Source organism: Hyla sarda, chromosome 6 (genome assembly GCF_029499605.1).
Source record: "Hyla sarda isolate aHylSar1 chromosome 6, aHylSar1.hap1, whole genome shotgun sequence".
NCBI lineage: Eukaryota > Metazoa > Chordata > Amphibia > Anura > Hylidae > Hyla > Hyla sarda.
Window position 1 is genome coordinate 109054519 of NC_079194.1, and position 21226 is coordinate 109075744.

General features: G+C 45.4%; 1 protein-coding gene across 1 annotated transcript; it reads left to right on the forward strand.

Annotated features, from left to right (window-relative positions):
• Positions 1–7468: 7468 nt before the first annotated feature.
• Positions 7469–10425, forward strand: GPR27 (G protein-coupled receptor 27). Its single transcript, XM_056528291.1, has one exon. It carries the CDS (start codon positions 7749–7751, stop codon positions 8859–8861), a length of 1113 nt encoding a protein of 370 aa, XP_056384266.1. The 5' UTR covers positions 7469–7748; the 3' UTR covers positions 8862–10425.
• The last annotated feature ends 10801 nt before the right edge of the window (positions 10426–21226 follow it).

The following is a 21226-nucleotide window of genomic DNA, read 5'->3' on the forward strand; positions in this document are numbered from 1 at the left end:
GTGTACAGAGGCAGTGACGGGGTCATTGCGGTCCCAGAGCGGTGTGGCCCATGACAGAGCTTTCCCAGACAAAAGGCTGACTACGAAAGCCACCTTAGACCTTTCAGTAGGAAACTGGTCCGACATCATCTCCAAGTGCAGGGAACATTGTGAAAGAAAGCCACGGCAAAACTTAGAGTCCCCATCAAATTTATCCGGCAAGGATAATCGTAGGCCGGAAGCGGCCACTCGCTGCGGAGGAGGTGCAGGAGCTGGCGGAGGAGATGATTGCTGAAGCTGTGGTAGTAGCTGCTGTAGCATCACGGTCAGTTGAGACAGCTGGTGGCCTTGTTGCGCTATCTGTTGCGACTGCTGGGCGACCACCGTGGTGAGGTCGGCGACAACTGGCAGTGGAACTTCAGCGGGATCCATGGCCGGATCTACTGTCACGATTCGGCTGGCAGGAGGTGGATCCTCTGTGCCAGAGAGGGATTGGCGTGGACCGTGCTAGTGGACCGGTTCTAAGTTGCTACTGGTATTCACCAGAGCCCGCCGCAAAGCGGGATGGTCTTGCAGCGGCGGTAGCAACCAGGTCGTATCCACTAGCAACTGCTCAACCTCTCTGACTGCTGAAGATAGGCGCGGTACAAGGGAGTAGACAAGAGCAAGGTCGGACGTAGCAGAAGGTCGGGGCAGGCAGCAAGGATCGTAGTCAGGGGCAACGGCAGGAGGTCTGGAACACAGGCTAGGAACACACTAGGAAACGCTTTCACTGGCACAATGGCAACAAGATCCGGCGAGGGAGTGCAGGGGAAGTGAGGTATAAATAGGGAGTGCACAGGTGAACACACTGATTAAGCCAACTGCGCCAATCAGTGGCGCAGTGGCCCTTTAAATCGCAGAGACCCGGCGCGCGCGCACCCTAAGGAGCGGGGCCGCGCGCGCCGGGACAGGACCGACGGAGAGCGAGTCAGGACCGGGAGCCGGGGTGCGCATCGCGAGCGGGCGCCACTCGCATCGCGAATCGCATCCCGGCTGGGAGAGGTATCGCAGCGCACCCGGTCAGCAGATCTGACCGGGGCGCTGCAATTGCGAGGATGTTGCGAGCACTCCGGGGAGGAGCGGGGACCCGGAGTGCTCAGCGTAACAGGAGCCTAATATTAGCTGGGGTTGTATAGGAGCCTGATATTAGCTGGGGTTGTATAGGAGCCTGATATTAGCTGGGGTTGTATAGGAGCCTAATATTAGCTGGGGTTGTATAGGAGCCTTATATTAGCTAATTTTGTATAGGAGCCTAATATTAGCTGGGGTTGTATAGGAGCCTGATATTAGCTGGGGTTGTATAAGAGCCTGATATTAGCTGATGTTGTATAGGAGCCTAATATTAGCTGGCGTTGTATAAGAGCCTGATATCAGCTGGGGTTGTATAGGAGCTTGATATTAGCTGGGGTTGTATAAGAGCCTGATATTAGCTGGGGTTGTATAGGAGCCAGATATTAGCTGGGGTTGTATAAGAGCCTGATATTAGCTGATGTTGTATAGGAGCCTGATATCAGCTGGGGTTGTATAAGATCCTGATATTAGCTGGGGTTGTAAAGGAGCCTGATATCAGCTGGGGTTGTATAGGAGCCTGATATTAGTTGGGGTTGTATAAGAGCCTGATATCAGCTGGGGTTGTATAAGAGTCTGATATTAGCTGAGGTTGCATAGGAGCCTGATATTGGCTTTGGTTGTATAAGAGCCTGATATCAGCTGGTGTTGTATAGGAGCCTGATATTAGCTGATGTTGCATAGGAGCCTGATATTGGCTTGGGTTGTATAAGATCCTGATATTAGCTGGGGTTGTATAGGAGCCGGATATTAGCTGGGGTTGTATAAGATCCTGATATTAGCTGGGGTTGTATAGGAGCCTGATATAAGCTGGGGTTGTATAAGATCCTGATATTAGCTGGGGTTGTATAGGAGCCTGATATCAGCTGGGGTTGTATAGGAGCCTGATATTAGCTGGGGTTGTATAAGAGCCTGATATTAGCTGGGGTTGTATAAGAGCCTGATATTAGCTGGGGTTGTATAAGAGCCTGATATTAGCTGATGTTGTATAGGAGCCTAATATTAGCTGGCTTTGTATAAGAGCCTGATATCAGCTGGGGTTGTATAGGAGCCAGATATCAGCTGGGGTTGTATAAGATCCTGATATTAGCTGTGGTTGTATAGGAGCCTGATTTTAGCTGGGGCTGTGTAGAAGCCTGATATCAGCTGGGGTTGTATAGGAGCCTGATATTAGCTGGGGTTGTATAGGAGCCAGATATTAGCTGGGGTTGTATAGGAGCCTGATATTAGCTGATGTTGTATAGGAGCCTAATATTAGCTGGCGTTATATAAGAGCCTGATATCACCAGGAGTTGTATAAGAGCCTGATATTAGCTGATGTTGTATAGGAGCCTGATATTAGCTGATGTTGTATAGGAGCCTAATATTAGCTGAGGTTGTATAGGAGCCTGATATTAGCTGGGGTTGTATAAGAGCCTGATATTAGCTGTGGTTGTATAGGAGCCTGATATTAGCTGGGGTTGTATAAGAGCCTGATATCAGCTGGGGTTGTATAAGAGCCTGATATTAGCTGGGGTTGTATAGGAGCCTGATATTAGCTGATGTTGCATAGGAGCCTGATATTGGCTTGGGTTGTATAAGAGCCTGATATAAGCTGGGGTTGTATAGGAGGCGGATATTAGCTGGGGTTGTATAGGAGCCTAATATTAGCTGATGTTGTATAAGAGCCTGGTATTAGCTGATGTTGTATAGGAGCCTAATATTAGCTGGCGTTGTATAAGAGCCTGATATCAGCTGGGGTTGTATAGGAGCCTGATATTAGCTGGGGTTGTATAGGAGCCTGATATTAGCTGGGGTTGCATAGGAGCCTGATATTAGCTGGGGTTGTATAAGAGCCATATATCAGCTGGGGTTGTATAGGAGCCTGATATTAGCTGAGGTTGCATAGGAGCCTGATATTGGCTTGGGTTGTATAAGAGCCTGATATTAGCTGGGGTTGTATAAGAGCCTGATATTAGCTGGAGTTGTATAGGAGCCTGATATTAGCTGGGGTTGTATAAGAGCCTGATATCAGCTGGGGTTGTATAGGAGCCGGATATTAGCTGGGGTTGTATAAGAGCCTGATATTAGCTGGGGTTGTATAAGAGCCTGATATCAGCTGGGGTTGTATAAGAGCCTGATATTAGCTGGGGTTGTATAAGAGCCTGATATCACCGGGGGTTGTATAGGAGCCTGGTATTAGCTGATGTTGTATAGGAGCCTGATATTAGCTGGGGTTGTATAGGAGCCAGATATTAGCTGGGGTTGTATAGGAGCCTGATATTAGCTGATGTTGTATAGGAGCCTAATATTAGCTGGCGTTATATAAGAGCCTGATATCACCAGGAGTTGTATAAGAGCCTGATATTAGCTGGGTTTGTATAGGAGCCGGATATTAGCTGGGGTTGTATAAGAGCCTGATATTAGCTGATGTTGTATAGGAGCCTGATATTAGCTGGGGTTGTATAAGAGCCTGATATTAGCTGGGGTTGTATAGGAGCCTGATATCAGCTGGGGTTGTATAAGATCCTGATATTAGCTGGGGTAGTATAGGAGCCTGATATCAGCTGGGGTTGTATAAGATCCTGATATTAGCTGGGGTTGTGTAGGAGCCTGATATCAGCTGGGGTTGTATAGGAGCCTGATATTAGCTGATGTTGTATAGGAGCCTAATATTAGCTGGGGTTGTATAGGAGCCTGATATCAGCTGGGGTTGTATAGGAGCCTGATATTAGCTGTGGTTGTATAGGAGCCTGATATTAGCTGGGGTTGTATAAGAGCCTGATATCAGCTGGGGTTGTATAAGAGCCTGATATTAGCTGTGGTTGTATAGGAGCCTGATATTGGCTTGGGTTGTATAAGAGCCTGATATTAGCTGGGGTTGTATAGGAGCCTGATATTAGCTGGGGTTGTATAGGAGCCTGATATTAGCTGATGTTGCATAGGAGCCTGATATTGGCTTGGGTTGTATAAGAGCCTGATATGAGCTGGGGTTGTATAGGAGGCGGATATTAGCTGGGGTTGTATAGGAGCCTAATATTAGCTGATGTTGTATAGGAGCTTGGTATTAGCTGATGTTGTATAGGAGCCTAATATTAGCTGGGGTTGTATAGGAGCCTGATATTAGCTGGGGTTGCATAGGAGCCTGATATTAGCTGGGGTTGTATAAGAGCCATATATCAGCTGGGGTTGTATAGGAGCCTGATATTAGCTGAGGTTGCATAGGAGCCTGATATTGGCTTGGGTTGTATAAGAGCCTGATATCAGCTGGGGTTGTATAGGAGCCGGATATTAGCTGGGGTTGTATAAGAGCCTGATATTAGCTGGGGTTGTATAAGATCCTGATATTAGCTGGGGTTGTATAGGAGCCTGATATTAGCTGGGGTTGTATAAGAGCCTGATATCAGCTGGGGTTGTATAGGAGCCGGATATTAGCTGGGGTTGTATAAGAGCCTGATATCAGCTGGGGTTGTATAAGAGCCTGATATTAGCTGGGGTTGTATAAGAGCCTGATATCACCGGGGGTTGTATAGGAGCCTGATATTAGCTGAGGTTGCATAGGAGCCTGATATTAGCTGGGGTTGTATAGGAGCCTGATATTAGCTGATGTTGTATAGGAGCCTGATATTAGCTGGCGTTGTATAAGAGCCTGATATCAGCTGGGGTTGTATAGGAGCCTGATATCAGCTGAGGTTGTATAGGAGCCTGATATTAGCTGATGTTGTATAGGAGCCTAATATTAGCTGGCGTTGTATAAGAGCCTGATATCAGCTGGGGTTGTATTAGAGCCTGATATCAGCTGAGGTTGCATAGGAGCCTGATATTGGCTTGGGTTGTATAAGAGCCTGATATCAGCTGGGGTTGTATAAGAGCCACATATCAGCTGGCGTTGTATAAGAGCCTGATATCAGCTGGGGTTGTATAGAAGCCTGATATCAGCTGGCGTTGTATAGGAGCCTGATATTAGCTGTGGTTGTATAGAAGCCTGATATCAGCTGGGGTTGTATAGGAGCCGGATATTAGCTGGGGTTGTATAAGAGCCTGATATTAGCTGGGGTTGTATAGGAGCCTGATATTAGCTGGGGTTGTATAAGAGCCTGATATTAGCTGATGTTGTATAGGAGCCTAATATTAGCTGGCTTTGTATAAGAGCCTGATATCAGCTGGGGTTGTATAAGAGCCTGATATTAGCTGTGGTTGTATAGGAGCCTGATTTTAGCTGGGGCTGTATAAAAGCCTGATATCAGCTGGGGTTGTATAGGAGCCTGATATTGGCTCGGGTTGTATAATAGCCTGATATCAGCTGGGGTTCTATAGGAGCCTGATATTAGCTGATGTTGTATAGGAGCCTGGTATTAGCTGATGTTGCATAGGAGCCTGATATTAGCTGGGGTTGTATAGGAGCCAGATATTAGCTGGGGTTGTATAGGAGCCTAATATTAGCTGGCGTTGTATAAGAGCCTGATATTAGCTGGGTTTGTATAGGAGCCGGATATTAGCTGGGGTTGTATAAGAGCCTGATATTAGCTGAGGATGTATAGGAGCCTGATATCAGCTGGGGTTGTATAGGAGCCTGATATTAGCTGATGTTGTATAGGAGCCTAATATTAGCTTGGGTTGTATAGGAGCCTAATATTTGCTGGGGTTGTATAAGAGCCTGATATTACCGGGGGTTGTATAGGAGCCTGATATCAGCTGGGGTTGTATAAGGGCCTGATATTAGCTGATGTTGTATAGGAGCCTGATATTAGCTGGGGTTGTATAAGAGCCTGATATTAGCTGATGTTGTATAGGAGCCTGATATTAGCTGGGGTTGTATAGGAGCCTAATATCAGCTGATGTTGTATAGGAGCCTAATATCAGCTGGGGTTGTATAAGAGCCTGATATTAGCTGGGGTTGTATAAGAGTCTGATATTAGCTGGGGTTGTATAATAAACATATTGGCTGGGGTTGTATAGGAGCCGGATATTAGCTGGGGTTGTATAAGAGCCTGATATTAGCTGGGGTTGTATAAGAGCCTGATATTAGCTGGGGTTGTATAAGAGCCTGATATTAGCTGGGGTTGTATAAGAGCCTGATATTAGCTGGGGTTGTATAAGAGCCTGATATTAGCTGGGGTTGCATAAGAGTCTGATATTAGCTGGGGTTGTATAATAAACATATTGGCTGGGGTTGTATAAGAGCCTGATATTGTCTGGGGTTGTATAAGAGCCTGATATTAGCTGGGGTTGTATAATAAACATATTGGCTGGGGTTGTATAAGAGCCTGATATTAGCTGGGGTTGTATAATAAACATATTGGCTGGGGTTGTATAAGAGCCTGATATTAGCTGGGGTTGTATAAGAGCCTGATATTGGCTGGGGTTGTATAAGAGCCTGATATTCGCTGGGGTTGTATAAAAGCCTGATATTGGCTGGGGTTGTATAAAAGCCTGATATTGGCTGGGGTTGTATAAGAGTCTGATATTAGCTGGGGTTGTATAAGAGTCTGATATTAGCTGGGGTTGTATAATAAACATATTAGCTGGGGTTGTATAAAAGCCATTTTTTAACATGGAAGTCTATGAGAGCCGTACATGTCTATGATTCCAGACGTGGTGTGAATGCACCGTTATCAATATCATTTCTCATATCTCATCCCTATATATTTATATAATAAGACAAGAATAGGTGTACATGTCTCTAAAAAAACATCTTTATTTACCTTTTTATACCATATCTATGACGGTAATCTATATCTTACCTTTATAAAATGACCCAGATTTATCCAACCCTCAATGACAGTGTGCGGTTTATTAGTTTCTAAATAATATACACACATATTCTATTGATTATTTATCTATCCATACATTTATGATCAATAAAATGTTATTCTAAATGAATATCTGTCTATCTTATAGCTAATTATTTACCTGGCAGTTTTTTTGTGTTTTGAAATGCTAGTAAAATAGCGCAATATCTATCCATCAATCTATCTTTGTCTATCTCCTATCTATCTATCTATCTATCAATCAATATATCTTACATATATCTATACTCTATTAATGTCTATCTCATATCTATTTTTATTTACACTGTATCTATCAAAATATCTATCACATATATCTATTGATCTATCTTCTATCTATCTATCTATCTATCTATCTATCTATCTATTATTTCTCTCTGTCTCTCTTTCATGTTTATTGCATAATTATCTATCTTTCTTTCTATCTACTGTATCTATCTTGTATTTTTGTATCTATCTATCTATCTCATATCTATCTATTAATCTATATGTGTGTCTGTCTCTCTATCTATCTATCCATCCATCCATCCATCCACCCCTCAGTGACAATCTTCTGTGTATAAGCTCCTATCTTGTCAATATAGGGATAATCCCCATGGAGTGGCTTGGCAGCATTGTAGTGGAGATGGCATGTCTGTCTCTGCTGCAGTGGTGCTTCCCTGGCCCCCATGGACTGCCCTGAGCAGACAGACAGAGGATCTAGTTGTACAGCAGCAATGCCAGAGGCTGTGGACCTGCATTCAGACGTGGGCACTGTGTGTACCCAGCTCTCAGTGTGCCTGCTGCTGCTGCTGCTGCTGTGCTTTCACCTTGCATATCTATTCTAGCAGAGCCTGAGCTGCCTGATGATTCTCCTGATCTGCACAGGACTCGCAGGCAGCAGCTGTCTCCATGGCTGGTCATGAGCTGCAGAAAGGCAATGCATCCCTTCTCCCCACTGACATCAGCCCGGGTTCGGTGGCTAAGCTGGCATCCCTGGGCATCATTGCCTGTGTTAGCTTGCTGGGCAATCTCCTGTTTGCATTCATCACCCTGAGAGACAAGAGCCTGCATAGGACTCCCTATTACCTGATGCTGGATCTGTGTGTCGGAGATTTCATCCGCTCTTTGCTTTGTTTCCCTCTGGTGCTGAAATCCATCAGCAGCGGATCCCAATGGACCTACAGCAAGAGGAGCTGCAGGATCATGGCCTTCGGAGCTGTCTTGCTTTGCTTCCATGCTGCTTTTATGCTGCTGTCCATCAGCTTGACCAGGTACATGGCCATAGCCCACCATAGGTTCTTCTGCAAGAGGATGACAGGCTGGGCATGCATTCTGATCATTGCTATGGCATGGATCCTGTCCATGGCTATGGCCCTACCACCTGTCTTTGAGGTGGGCACCTACAAGTTTATTAGGGAAGAAGATCAATGCACTTTTGAGCATCGATATGTCAAGGCCAATGACAGCCTGGGCTTTCTTCTAATGCTGGCCTTCATTGTGGGGGCCACACACTTTATCTATATGAAGCTGCTGTTCTTTATATATGATCACAGGAAGATGAAGCCAGCTCAGTTGACTCCAGCCATCAGCCAAAACTGGAGCTTTCATGGACCTGGGGCAGCTGGGCAAGCAGCTGCCAACTGGATAGCAGGATTTGGAAGAGGCCCAACACCACCCACTTTGGTGGGCATGAGGCAGACCACTCAGACCCAGATCAGGAGGCTTCTGGTGCTGGAGGAATTCAAGCTGGAGAAGAGGCTCAGCAAGATGTTCTATGTCATCACCTTCCTATTTCTTCTCTTCTGGGCCCCTTACCTTGTGGCCTGCTATCTTAGGGTCTTTATGAGGTCTGCTGCCCTCCCTCAGGGGTATCTGACTGTGGCAGTGTGGTTAACATTTGCTCAGGCTGGAGTGAACCCCATTGTCTGCTTCATGCTGAACAAAGAAATCAGGTTGTCTTTGAGATCTTATTTACCTTGCAGGGATACTCAGACACAAAGGGAACCTTATATTGACACATAACATCTTATTATACCCCTGAAAGAAGCAAGATTTAACCAGGAGGGCAATTCTTTTTTATTATGCCAGTGGTGGTTTGGGGTAGATAATAGCACCCACTACCCAAACATGTTTCATTTGTGATTTATTGGATGGCATGATGGTGTGTTGCCTATGTGCATTATTGAGGGCTGGTGGCCATGATACTAGACAGTCATTTATTAAGACAATGTGGCTATTGCAGTGCAGCAGGTGAATGGGCTGTCAATCATTGCTTTCCTAAAGGGAATCTCATTATTATGATGGGGGTTACAGGTTGCAGCGACACTACAGGGTATAAGGAAGAAGACTGGATACATTCTGGGTAACCATGGAAACATTATACATTTACTGCATTCACCATTAAATGTTAATAGCTTTGGCATCCTGGTGGGGGTGAGGTAAAGGCATGAGCTGTAATCCTTGTTTTCCTTATTCAGAAAACAAGGAAACTAAAAAACTAAAATTGTCTGTTTTTTGCCCTAGCAACACTGTTCAGCTTTCATTTTAGCAGCGCTAGTAAAGATATGAAACCTGAGCTCTGATTGGTTGTTATGGGGAAACAGGACAATTTTTATCCCCCCCCCCCCCTTCGTTAGTCCTTTTAGCCTTACACTCTTAGGGGGTCCCGATTGGATTTTAGTAGAGCAAAACTCTCTCTCTCTTTCTCTCTCTCTCTCTCTCTCTCTCTCTCTCTCCCTCTCTCTCTCTCTCTCTCTCTCTCTCTTATGTCTAACTATTGCATGCCTATCTATCAGTCTGTCTGTCTCTCTATCTCATATCTAGAATGTCTATCTTATCTACCCATTATATCTAGCTATTGCATTTTTTTCTAGCTATCTATCTTATATATACTTATCCATGCATATCATTATACTGGGGGGGGGGGGGGGGGGGTATAAGAATGGGACACATTTACTAATACTGGTATACACTTGCATGTACAGTTTAGTGTATACAGTAAATTTACTAACAAGCCTATTGTGGCATATGGCCCACTATACACCAGATTGTACCTCACTTAGCTCACCACGAAAATTTAGAACTGAAAATGTAAAATATATATATATTTTTTAATTACACTTAAAAATGTCATGGGTGTTTGAAAAATGACGCTGACACAGTGTATTGTTGGCCTGTAGGAACCCTGTGCCCTGTAATATGCTGCTTGCCACATTGGCTAAAATTGGTAAGCACAAGGCATACACAAGAACCTCTGTTATTCCTTAAAAATTCCCTATGCTGTGCTACATAAGCAAAGTAAAAATGTTTTAGAGTGTTTGTTTAAACTGTTGCCTCCCCCTCCCCAATTCTTTAGACTGTAGCTCGACTTTTTCTTAGATTGGATGCTGTGTAGTGCACAAGCCCATCACTTAGGCCCTGTTCACACTATAAAATTCATCCGTTTTAAAGATCCGTTTAATGTTCCGTTATGAAAACCCTTAAAATCGTTCGTTAAACAGACGTTACAAAATCCCATATGGCCGTTACAAAATCTCATTATATTCTATGGGATTTTTACATTTTCCGTTTTAACACGTCATAGCCCGTTATTAATAATGGACATTATTTTGTGACGGGGGAAAGTAACGGGAGAAATAGTGCATAAACTATTTCTCCCGTTACTTTCTCCCGTCACAAAATAACGTCCGTCATTAATAACGGCTATGACGGATTAAAACGGATAATGTAAAAATCCCATAGACTATTCCCATAGAATTTTGTAACAGCCGTTTAACAGCCGATTTTAAGGGTTTTCATATCGAAACATTACAACGGGTCTTTAAAACGTTTGAATTTATGGTGTGAACGGAGCCTAACTCATTAGAAATTCAGTGCTTCAATAAGTGCTTCAGTGCAATGCTTCAATAAGTGGGTTCTTGAAACAGCATTTAAAGGGAAACTGTAATTCCTTTTATACTGCCCAAATCACAGGTCATCGGGGGCTTGTGGTCCCCACCATACCATCTTCTCCTCACCATACCAGCTGTGGGGCAGAGAGAAGCCACTGGGCATCTAAAATCTAAAAAAATATGCTGATACCAATTGCAAATATTTTAAGTGGTATTGCCCCTAGTGACCGGTCAGAAAAGGAAAGCAGGAACCTGAATGTTTGTCACGGGCAACTCTTCCACTCTTTCTGCACTATCTTTTATACATCTCCCTCTAGATGAGGGTAATAAGGAGGCATGGTGGGTGTTAATATCAAAGCAGTAAAATGGGAAGTATTAAAGTTTTTATCTATTGATCTCATTGTGCCATAACTAGCTGCATTTTACAGCATGTACTACGCAGACTTTATACAATATTTTGTATAGTATACTGTATATGAACTCTGTATAGTCTACAAATCACATTGTATTATAGCTATATCAAGAGAAGGGCTTAAATTTACTCCATGTGGCCAAATGTGGTACTGCAACTTTTTTTAAAAATATTTTAGGAAGGGTTGTTAAGATTTCTATGCTCCCATTATAACCATGTAATATAAGCAGTCAAGGGTGAATGTACCATAGAGGCAACCTTGGCAGCCCCATCAGGCCTCATGGAAAGTGGGGTCCAAACTTAGAATGGCCCCAATTACCTCCACATGGGTACTAGTAGCTTGCAATGCGATCATCCTCCTGCAGGAATCCCAACATTAAACTCTACCCTTTTTGAAATACCCTGGTATATGGGTGTATGGGAGCCACTAACAAAGGGCTGTTCCCACTCTGGCATACCCAGTCTGTCCATATATTACATGGCAGTTTATTCAGTTGAATGATCAGTAATATAACATTTCCAGAATCTTTTATGTGTACCCAACCATGATAGAGCATATGGTCAGAACCAGCAGCATAATGTGTTCCCATTTTGATTCTATCTATGGGGCCTCCTTACCTTAAATGGGCACTGTCAGACACAAAAACTTTTTATATGTTGTACATCTTGGCAAAACAATAGCCTTTCTAATATACTTCATAAGATAATTTTATTCCCTTTTTATAGAAATCATTGCTTATAAAATCATGGCTTTGTCCAAGCTGAAGCACAGGCATGGACAAAGTCCAGTAAGTGAGGGTGGGCTAGCACTCCTCTGTGCTCTCTCCTGTCTGATAGGACTCCTCTGTGCTCTCTCTCCTGTCTGATATGACTCCTCTGTGCTCTCTCTCCCATCTGATATGACTCCTCTGTGCTCTCTCCTGTCTGATATGACTCCTCTGTGCTCTCTCCTGTCTGATAGCACTCCTCTGTGCTCTCTCCTGTCTGATAGCACTCCTCTGTGCTCTCTCCTGTCTGATAGCACTCCTCTGTGCTCTCTCCTGTCTGATAGCACTCCTCTGTGCTCTCTCCTGTCTGATAGCACTCCTCTGTGCTCTCTCCTGTCTGATAGTTCTCCACTGTGCTCTCTCCGGTCTGATAGCACTCCTCTGTGCTCTCTCCTGTCTGATATGACTCCTCTGTGCTCTCTCCTGTCTGATAGTACTCCTCTGTGCTCTCTCCTGTCTTATAGTACTCCTCTGTGCTCTCTCCTGTCTGATATCACTCCACTGTGCTCTCTCTTGTCTGATAGTACTCCTCTGTGCTCTCTCCTGTCTGATAGCACTCCTCTGTGCTCTCTTCTGTCTGATAGCACTCCTCTGTGCTCTCTCCAGTCTGATAGCACTCATCTGTGCTCTCTCCTGTCTGATAGCACTCCTCTGTGCTCTCTTCTGTCTGATAGCACTCCTCTGTGCTCTCTCCTGTCTGATAGTACTCCTCTGTGCTCTCTCCTGTCTGATAGTACTCCTCTGTGCTCTCTCCTGTCTGATAGCACTCCACTGTGCTCTCTCCTGTCTGATAGTACTCCTTTGTGCTCTCTCCTGTCTGATAGCACTCCTCTGTGATATATTCTGTCTTATAGCACTCCTGTCTGATAGTACTCCTCTGTGCTCTCTCCTGTCTGATAGCACTCCTCTGTGATATATTCTGTCTTAAAGCACTCCTCTCTCCAGTCTGATAGCACTCCTCTGTGATATATTCTGTCTTATAGCACTCCTCTCCTCTCTCCTTTCTGAAAGCACTTCTCTGTGCTCTCTCCTGTCTGATAGTACTCCTCTGTGCTCTCTCCGGTCTGATAGTACTCCTCTGTGCTCTCTCCTGTCTGATATCACTCCACTGTGCTCTCTCCTGTCTGATAGTACTCCTCTGTGTTCTCTCCTGTCTGATAGCACTCCCCTGTGCTCTCTTCTGTCTGATAGCACTCCTCTGTGCTCTCTCCGGTCTGATAGCACTCCTCTGTGCTCTCTCCTGTCTGATAGCACTCCTCTGTGCTCTCTCCTGTCTGATAGTACTCCTCTGTGCTCTCTCCTGTCTGATAACACTCCTCTGTGATATCTTCTGTCTTATAGCACTCCTCTGTGCTCTCTCCTGTCTGAAAGCACTTCTCTGTGCTCTCTCCTGTCTGATAGGACTCCTCTGTGCTCTCTCCTGTCTGATAGTACTCCTCTGTGCTCTCTCCTGTCTGATAGGACTCCTCTGTGCCCTCTCCTGTCTGATAGTGCTCCTCGGTGCTCTCTTCTGTCTGATAGGACTCCTCTGTGCTCTCTCCTGTCTGCTAACACTCCTCTGTGCCCTCTCCTGTCTGATAGTACTCCTCTGTGCTCTCTCTTGTCTGATAGTGCTCCTCTGTGCTCTCTGCTGTCTGATAGCGCTCCTCTGTGCTCTCTCTCCTGTCCTATCAGACAGAGGAGTGCTATCCCACCCTCACTTACTGGACTTTGTCCATGCCTGTGCTTCAGCTTGGAAGAAGCCATAATTGTATAAGCCATGATTTCTATAAAAGGGAAAAAAAATTCTTATGAAGTATATTAGAAAGGTTAATGTTTTGCCAAGATGTACAACAAATAATTTTATGGTACCCCCTGGACCGACTCTTGCCATTCAAATCTAAATACTCAATATCTATAGGCATATAATTCAATTAGCCATTTTATCGTGTGACCTGTTATAAATTTAGAGGGGATCTTTATACAGCATTTGGGGATTTCATTGCTGATGACACCCATGTAAATACCTGTAAATATTAGCTTGGCTCATTGCAAAAGAGATTTGTGTATTTTCTTCACTTCTATGCATTGTTATACATAATGCTCGCCTCATCTTCTTTAAAATCTTTTTAAAATGAACTCTTTTGTATAAAGACTTGGAAATACAAAGTTATACTTTCCAAATAATACAATTTTAGAGATGGAAAAAAATTTTGCAATGTGAAAACAAAATCTTGTTACATTTTAATTGTGATGTGCTCATTTCATATTTACTTGTTTTCAATAAACTTATGGAATAAAATGATTTCATACATTTTGTTTTTTATTAATTCAGCAGAATGAAAGAGAAGCTGGAGGCCAGATCCTACAGCTTGATCCTAGGTTTTGGGGATCTATTGGGTAGAATTTTTAAGAATCCATTCTTTTCAACAGAAAATTTTTTGAGAGTAATGATCGATAGTGACATAATGGGTATCCTTTATCTCTCATCTGGTTGTGACAAGTGTAAAACATGTTTATAGATTTTAATGAGCCCAGTGGGCCCAGTCATCTGCCCAGTTTTGCCCTATGATGATATTAGCCCTTATGCAACCACATGAGACTTAGCATTTCTGAATGTATCCACTGATGATTTTTCTTACTTTGTTGCCAGATAATCTAAAAAAGTATATTTTGCTTTTTTTCTTTATTAAGCAGGGTTCACGTGTTTGTGCCTGGTATGCATCAGGACACCAGGAAAAGGGGTATGCTGATGTACAGCATGGCATATTTGTGGGCCCAATCACTTATAGATTGGATGTAGACTACTACACTGCTCAAAAAAAGGGAACACTTAAACAACACACTGTAACTCCAAGTCAATCACACTTCTGTGAAATCACACTGTCCACTCAGGAAGCAACACTGATTGACAATCAATTTCACATACTGTTGTGCAAATGGAACAGACAACAGGTGGAAATTATAGGCAATTAGCAAGACACCCACAATAAAGGAGTGGTTCTGCAGGTGGTGACCACAGACCACTTCTCAGTTCCTATTCTTCCTGACTGATGTTTTGGTCACTTTTGAATGCTGGTGGTGCTTTCAATCTAGTGGTAGCATGAGACGGAGTCTACAACCCACACAAGTGGCTCAGGTAGTGCAGCTCATCCAGGGTGGCACATCAATGCGAGCTGTGGCAAGAAGGTTTGCTGTGTCTATCAGCATAATGTCCAGAGCATGAAAGCGCTACCAGGCGACAGGCCAGTACATCAGGAGACGTGGAGGAGGCCATAGGAGGACAACAACCCAGCAGCAGGACCACTACCTCTGCCTTTGTGTAAGGAGGAGCAGGAGGAGCACTGCCAGAGCCCGACAAAATGACCTCCAGCAGGCCACAAATGTGCATGCGTCCACTCATATGGTCAGAAACAGACTCCATGAGGGTGGTATGAGGGCCCAACATCCACAGGTGGGGGTTGAGCTTACAGCCCAACACCATGCAGGACATTTGGCATTTGCCAGAGAACACCAAGATTGGCAAATTTGCCACCTGCGCCCTGTGCACTTCACAGATGAAAGCAGGTTCACACTGAGCACATGTAACACGTGACAGAGTCTGGAGATGCTGTGGAGAACGTTCTGCTGCCTGCAACATCCTCCAGCATGACCGGTTTGGCGGTGGGTCAGTAATTGTGTGGGGTGGTATTTCTTTGAGGGGCCGCACAGCCATCCATGTGCTTGCCAGAGGTAGCCTGACTGCCATTAGGTACCAAGACGAGATCCTCAGACCCCTTGTGAGACCATATGCTGGTGCGATTGGCCCTGGGTTCCTCCTAATGCAAGACAATGCTAGACCTCTTGTGGCTGGAGTGTGTCAGAAGTTCCTGCAAGAAGAAGGCATTGATGCTATGGACTGGCCCGTCCATTCCCCAGACCTGAATTCGATTGAGTACATCTGGGACATCATGTGTTGCTCCATCCACCAAGGCCACTTTGCACCACAGACTGTCCAGGTGTTGGCGGATGCTTTAGTCCAGGTCTGGGAGGCCCATCCGCCACCTCATCAGGAGCATGCCAAGGAGTTGTAGGGAGGTCACACGGGCACGTGGAGGCCACACACACTACTGAGCCTCATTTTGACTTGTTTTAAGGACATTACATCAAAGTTGGATCAGCCTGTAGTGTGGTTTTCCACTTTGATTTTGAGTGTGACTCCATATCACAGGCCCCCCCCTCTCCAGCAACCCCCCCCCCCACACACACACACATCACAGGTGGGGGACCTCTCCAGCCCCCACATCACAGGTCCACCCCCTCTTCAGCCCCCAACATAACAGGTCTCCCCTCTCCAGAAATCCCTCATCCACATCACAGGTTCCCCCTCTGCAGCAAGCCCCCCCCCCCCCCCAACACACACACCACATAACAGGACTCCCACCCCCCTAACTCACACATTCGGTTCCCCTTTCCTCTCACCAAGGGCTGCAGATCTTCCCCCGAGCAGCTGCAGTGACTGTGTGCGAATAGGAGGAGGAGCCAGGAGCAGTGAAAAGGCAGAGAGTAGATCCTGAGGTGAGTGTCCTGTTTGTACAGCTCCCAGTACAGATTCTGTAGCCTCTGGACCTCCGCTCACTATGTCAGCATGTCAGGAGTGTAAGGACCTGTGTGTAATGCTGCAGCTGCTTTGCACACAGGTCCTGGCACTCCTGACAGGCTGACACAGTGACTTGTCGGTACCCAGGCAGCCTGTCCTCCAGACACTGTCTGCCCACAGGACGGGCAGCCTACCAGGAATTTTCCCGGTATCCCGGTAGGCCAGTCCGGCCCTGCTATCAGACAAGTAGGAGATGCCATAAATATCAAAGTTTAGAATACCCCTTTTTAATTGGTACCTGTTATTAGTAATATAAATGAATACATTTTAGATAAGCTTAAAATAAGAATTACTTTGTTATATATTTCTTAATAACATTTTGTAACTTCATGTGTTAAAATAACCCCTAAAAGTTTTGCCACCATGGGTCCTCCTTCTGGTTCTGCCTGCCGGCAGGACCTCAGCACAGTGTATAGAGCTCAATAGTTCAGCTCTCTTTCCCTTTGACCTGAGCTACACTGTAGACGTATATTACCTTCAGTGCATCAGTAGTGAATATTGTGCTGAATATTTCTACTCCCTTTTGCAGCTTCTGGGCAGAGCTGACACACTGTAGACTTCGGTGCCGAAAGCTGAGGTGGAAGGGGTTGCGGTCTTTCTTGCAGTCTCAACCAATCACAGCCCAACTCACACTGAATTGCTCTCAGCTGTGTGTAGCAGAGGGGGGGGGGGGGGGGAGTTTTTCCCTGCAAGGCTTCAGATGATGTCACTTCTGCCGGGGAATGCTCCTTTCCAGTCTGTGTAGCTGACTGAGAGTGATCAGAAATACAGAACAATATCTAGGTGGAAAAATAAAAAAATAAAGGCAAAGGGTGGGGCAGTGAACTGGGGGGGAATAAAAAAATGTATCAAGGAGGGGCATGTCTTGCCATGCTGCAGTAAGGACGCATCCTCTATATCTGCTCCTAATGGGGACTAAACGAAACAAAAAGTCGATCAAACCTGGGGAACCCCTGCTGCCTTGGGAGTTCCCATCTCCAACTTCTTTGCTCCCCTAAAGCGGAGCTGACAACACAGCAATGTGGCACCCCCAGCCCGGCGCCATCTTCCTCCCAGTGGCTGCAGCACATGGACAAACATAGAAATAATTATCTCAATACTCGTTGTGGGTTTATGGATCGAATATACCCAACTAGAGAAGTATGAAGATGTTAAAATAGTATTAAATCCTGTCACACGAAATGTGGACTTGCTCATAAAGTATCTCTAGAACATAGGTTTCTCGACACGTTTCCGCCGAAGTGCCTCGGCGTCCTCAGGGGAAACCCTTATAGAATAATATTTTTCATAGAAAATCATATGAGTGATAATAATAATCAAATAGAACCCTCACAAACTGATATAGGTCTGATGCTTATAATGTCAAGCATGCTTAGACCGAGGATACTGTAGGGGTAGCCGCAGGACATCAGGTACATACAGACATTACTGACTAGGTTTACAGTTATGATGTCTGGGAAGAAGATAGATGCGGTGATGTGCAAACCCGCCGAAGCAGGGAGCCGTGATCCTTGATGTGCAGTGAAGCCGAGGATCGCGGCTCCCTGCTTCGGCGGGTTTGCACATCACTGCATCTATCTTCTGCCCGGACATAACTGCCCGGACGTAACTATAAACCTAGTTAGCAATGTCTGTATGTACCTGATGTCCTGTGGCTACCCCTACAGTATCCTCGGTCTAAGCATGCTGGACATTATAAGCATCAGACCTATGAGTCTGTGAGGGTTCTATTTGATTATTATTATCACTCATATGATTTTCTATGAAAAATATTATTCTATAAGGGTTTCCCCTGAGGACACCGAGGCACTTCGGCAGAAAAGCGTCGAGAAACCTATGTTCTAGAGATACTTTATGAGCAAGTCCACATTTCGTGTGACAGGATTTAATACTATTTTAACATCTCCATACTTCTCTAGTTGGGTATATTCGATCCACAAATCCACAACGAGTATTGAGATAATTATTTCTATGTTTGTCCGGTATTTTGCACTTAGTCATCCACACTGGATGCAGCACCGATATATTTTTTTATTTGATCTAGTAAAAGTTATGTATTAATATAGTCACTCCCCATACTCTTTGTGTGCATACTAAGGGTTTTCAGACCAATTGTTTATTGTTGACTGGGAGCAAGTGGTCCTCCGCCACTGTATATCTTGAGCAGTACTGTATTATTTTGCCCCAGTCCTGACATACTCGTCGCCACCTTCTTCACCTTAGCTATGTGCGGCCATGCTGGCCCGCCTCCCTGCCTGACGAGTGACCGGCCGCCATGCAGCAGTCATATCCTCACACTCTTCAAGCTGTACAGCCGCTGCCTGACCTGCCTGGGCCCCGGAGCCCCCCCAGTTAGTTCCTGCCTCACTGAACCTGCCGGCCCCATGCTATCTTGGGACATGGAGGACGCAGCTGAACTGACCACAGTGGCTCCAAGTCCCCTGCTCCCACAATCTCCCTTCAGTCCTGTGACCTCCGTGGGGGTTCCCCTCTGCTCTTTGCCTCAATGACAACTCCTGAGCCTCCCCCAGTGTAAGGCTCTAGCTGCCAGGGCTCATCAGCTTCTGTTCTAGAGCTTCAATCCTTCCGAGATTTGGATGCCCAAATCCTGCACTCCCAGTTTGACGATCTGGAGGACCGGAATTGTCGGAATAATCTCTGTCTCTTGCCATCCTCCAGAACCGGAACATCCCTCACCTTTGGGGATTTCCATTTGCCCTCTCTGTCCAGATGGATGACAAACTGGTGATGCCGCTTCGGCGTCCGTCGGACTTGCCCTTGTTCCTGCAAATGCTGGGTCTGACCCACATGGACTTGCCACAATGGGATGACCTCCCGAGGAACCCGTATCAGCAGCTTCCTAATGATATGCCACCTTGTATTGTCTCATCCTTGAATCCTGCAACTCCTCGTCCACAGAGATCCCAGAGACGACCCCGCAGTTCATCCCGCTCCAGACGGGGATCAAATCGCTCCCCATGACCTCCTGCCTCCGGTACTGCTGCGTGCCCTGCACTATAGCCTCACCTAGCCCAACCGCGCCTGCAACTGTATCCTGGGGAAACTGGCTGACAGCCTCCACCTACTGCTGCCGGGACTGTTGAGCATGCTTGTCTCATCTGCCCCTACTCTCCTGTATTTTGTATTTGTGCCCCACCTTGCCCCTCATTTTTCCTATTATTTAGTGTGTTTCATTCGGATTTCTTAAGCCTGTTGTTCTTCTACTGCCTCCTGCGTGACATGGCTTACGTTTTTTGTATCTCCTACCCATGTTCCTATGCCCCACGTAGGTTGTTGGTAGCGTTACCCTGCTACCATGCTAATGCCATTGGCTCTTATGCGCATTGCTTCAGTGCGCTTTTGTTTCCTGTTCTTTTTCTCCTTCCCTACTTCTGCTTTTGTCCCTCACTTCTTGTCCCCTCTTCTCCAGTATTTGTATAGGATTTAGGCCATCTCGCCCTTTTCCTGGTGGTGTTTTGCTCTCATTTTTGTGGCCTCCTTCTAGTAATGGCGTCACGTAAGATCTCTTCCCTAGATCTGCAGGGATTTAACATCCCTGGGAAACGGGTGAAATTGCTGTATGGCTTCCATAAACAGAGGTCTCATATTGAAAAACCTCACCAAGAAGAATATGGAAAAAATGGAGCACTCACCCGAAAGCGTAGTCTTGAAGTAGCTTTATTCCATGATAGACATCACATTACTCGATAAGGAGCAAGGTATTCAGGTGCAGACATGAGGTGGGGCTGGACGAAAAACGGAGCAGCCATTTGTTCGTCCACCCCCACCTCATGTCTGCACCTGAACACTCCTTATCGTGTAATGTGATGTCTATTATGGAATAAAGCTACTTCAAGACTACGCTTTCGGGTGAGTGCTCCATTTTTTCCATATTCTTCTTGGTGAAGTTTTGCCATATGAACTATACGTTACGTATGTGAACACCCTCCAAGTCTCAAACACGAGCAATACAGCCTAGATTTATGGAAGCCTGTAATACACTGGTGTGCTTCTCCAAGTATTTCACTATAGCGGCATTGATGCCAGTGTCTGACCTGCTTTGGAGAGGTCTCATATTGTTTGCTTGCAGGAGACGCATCTCCGCCAGGACCAATTGTCTTGATTTCGTAACCGGTATTACCCGACATGGTTCCACAGTAGCTCTCCGTCCCAAAAAGTTAAAGGGGTGGCGATCTTTTTCCACAGATCCTTAGCTGTGCAAATTCTGTATTCTTATATTGACCATGATGCCGTTATGTGTTTGTGAAATGCTCTATCCAGGGTCGTGAATATACTGTGGTATGTGTCTATGCCCCAAACCATGGGCATTGTACTTTCATGGAGAGGACACTGGAGGACCTCAATGCTTTCTCGCAAGGTACGGTAATTGTTTGTGGTGACCTTAATGCTGCCCTAAACCCCCTTATGGATACTTCCTCGGGCTCTAGTGCACTCTCCTTCGCAGCGTTGAATGGCATACAGGGGTCCCTGTATGTGCACCAGTTGTGTGATGCCTGGCGCCTGCTTCATCCCACTAATCGTGACTATACCTTTTTCTCAATTTTAACATCAGTGTTGAGGGACAGCCAATGTCATTGTATACATCTACCACAGTAGTGCACCTACATTTCTGTATTGTATTATTCTAATTGTTACACATCCACATTGTTTATCTGGTGTAGGATTCTATTATGGCACTT

Bases quoted from the DNA above. Each gene is read 5' to 3' on its own strand.
- GPR27 (XM_056528291.1), top strand. From the start codon at position 7,749: ATGGCTGGTCATGAGCTGCAGAAAGGCAATGCATCCCTTCTCCCCACT.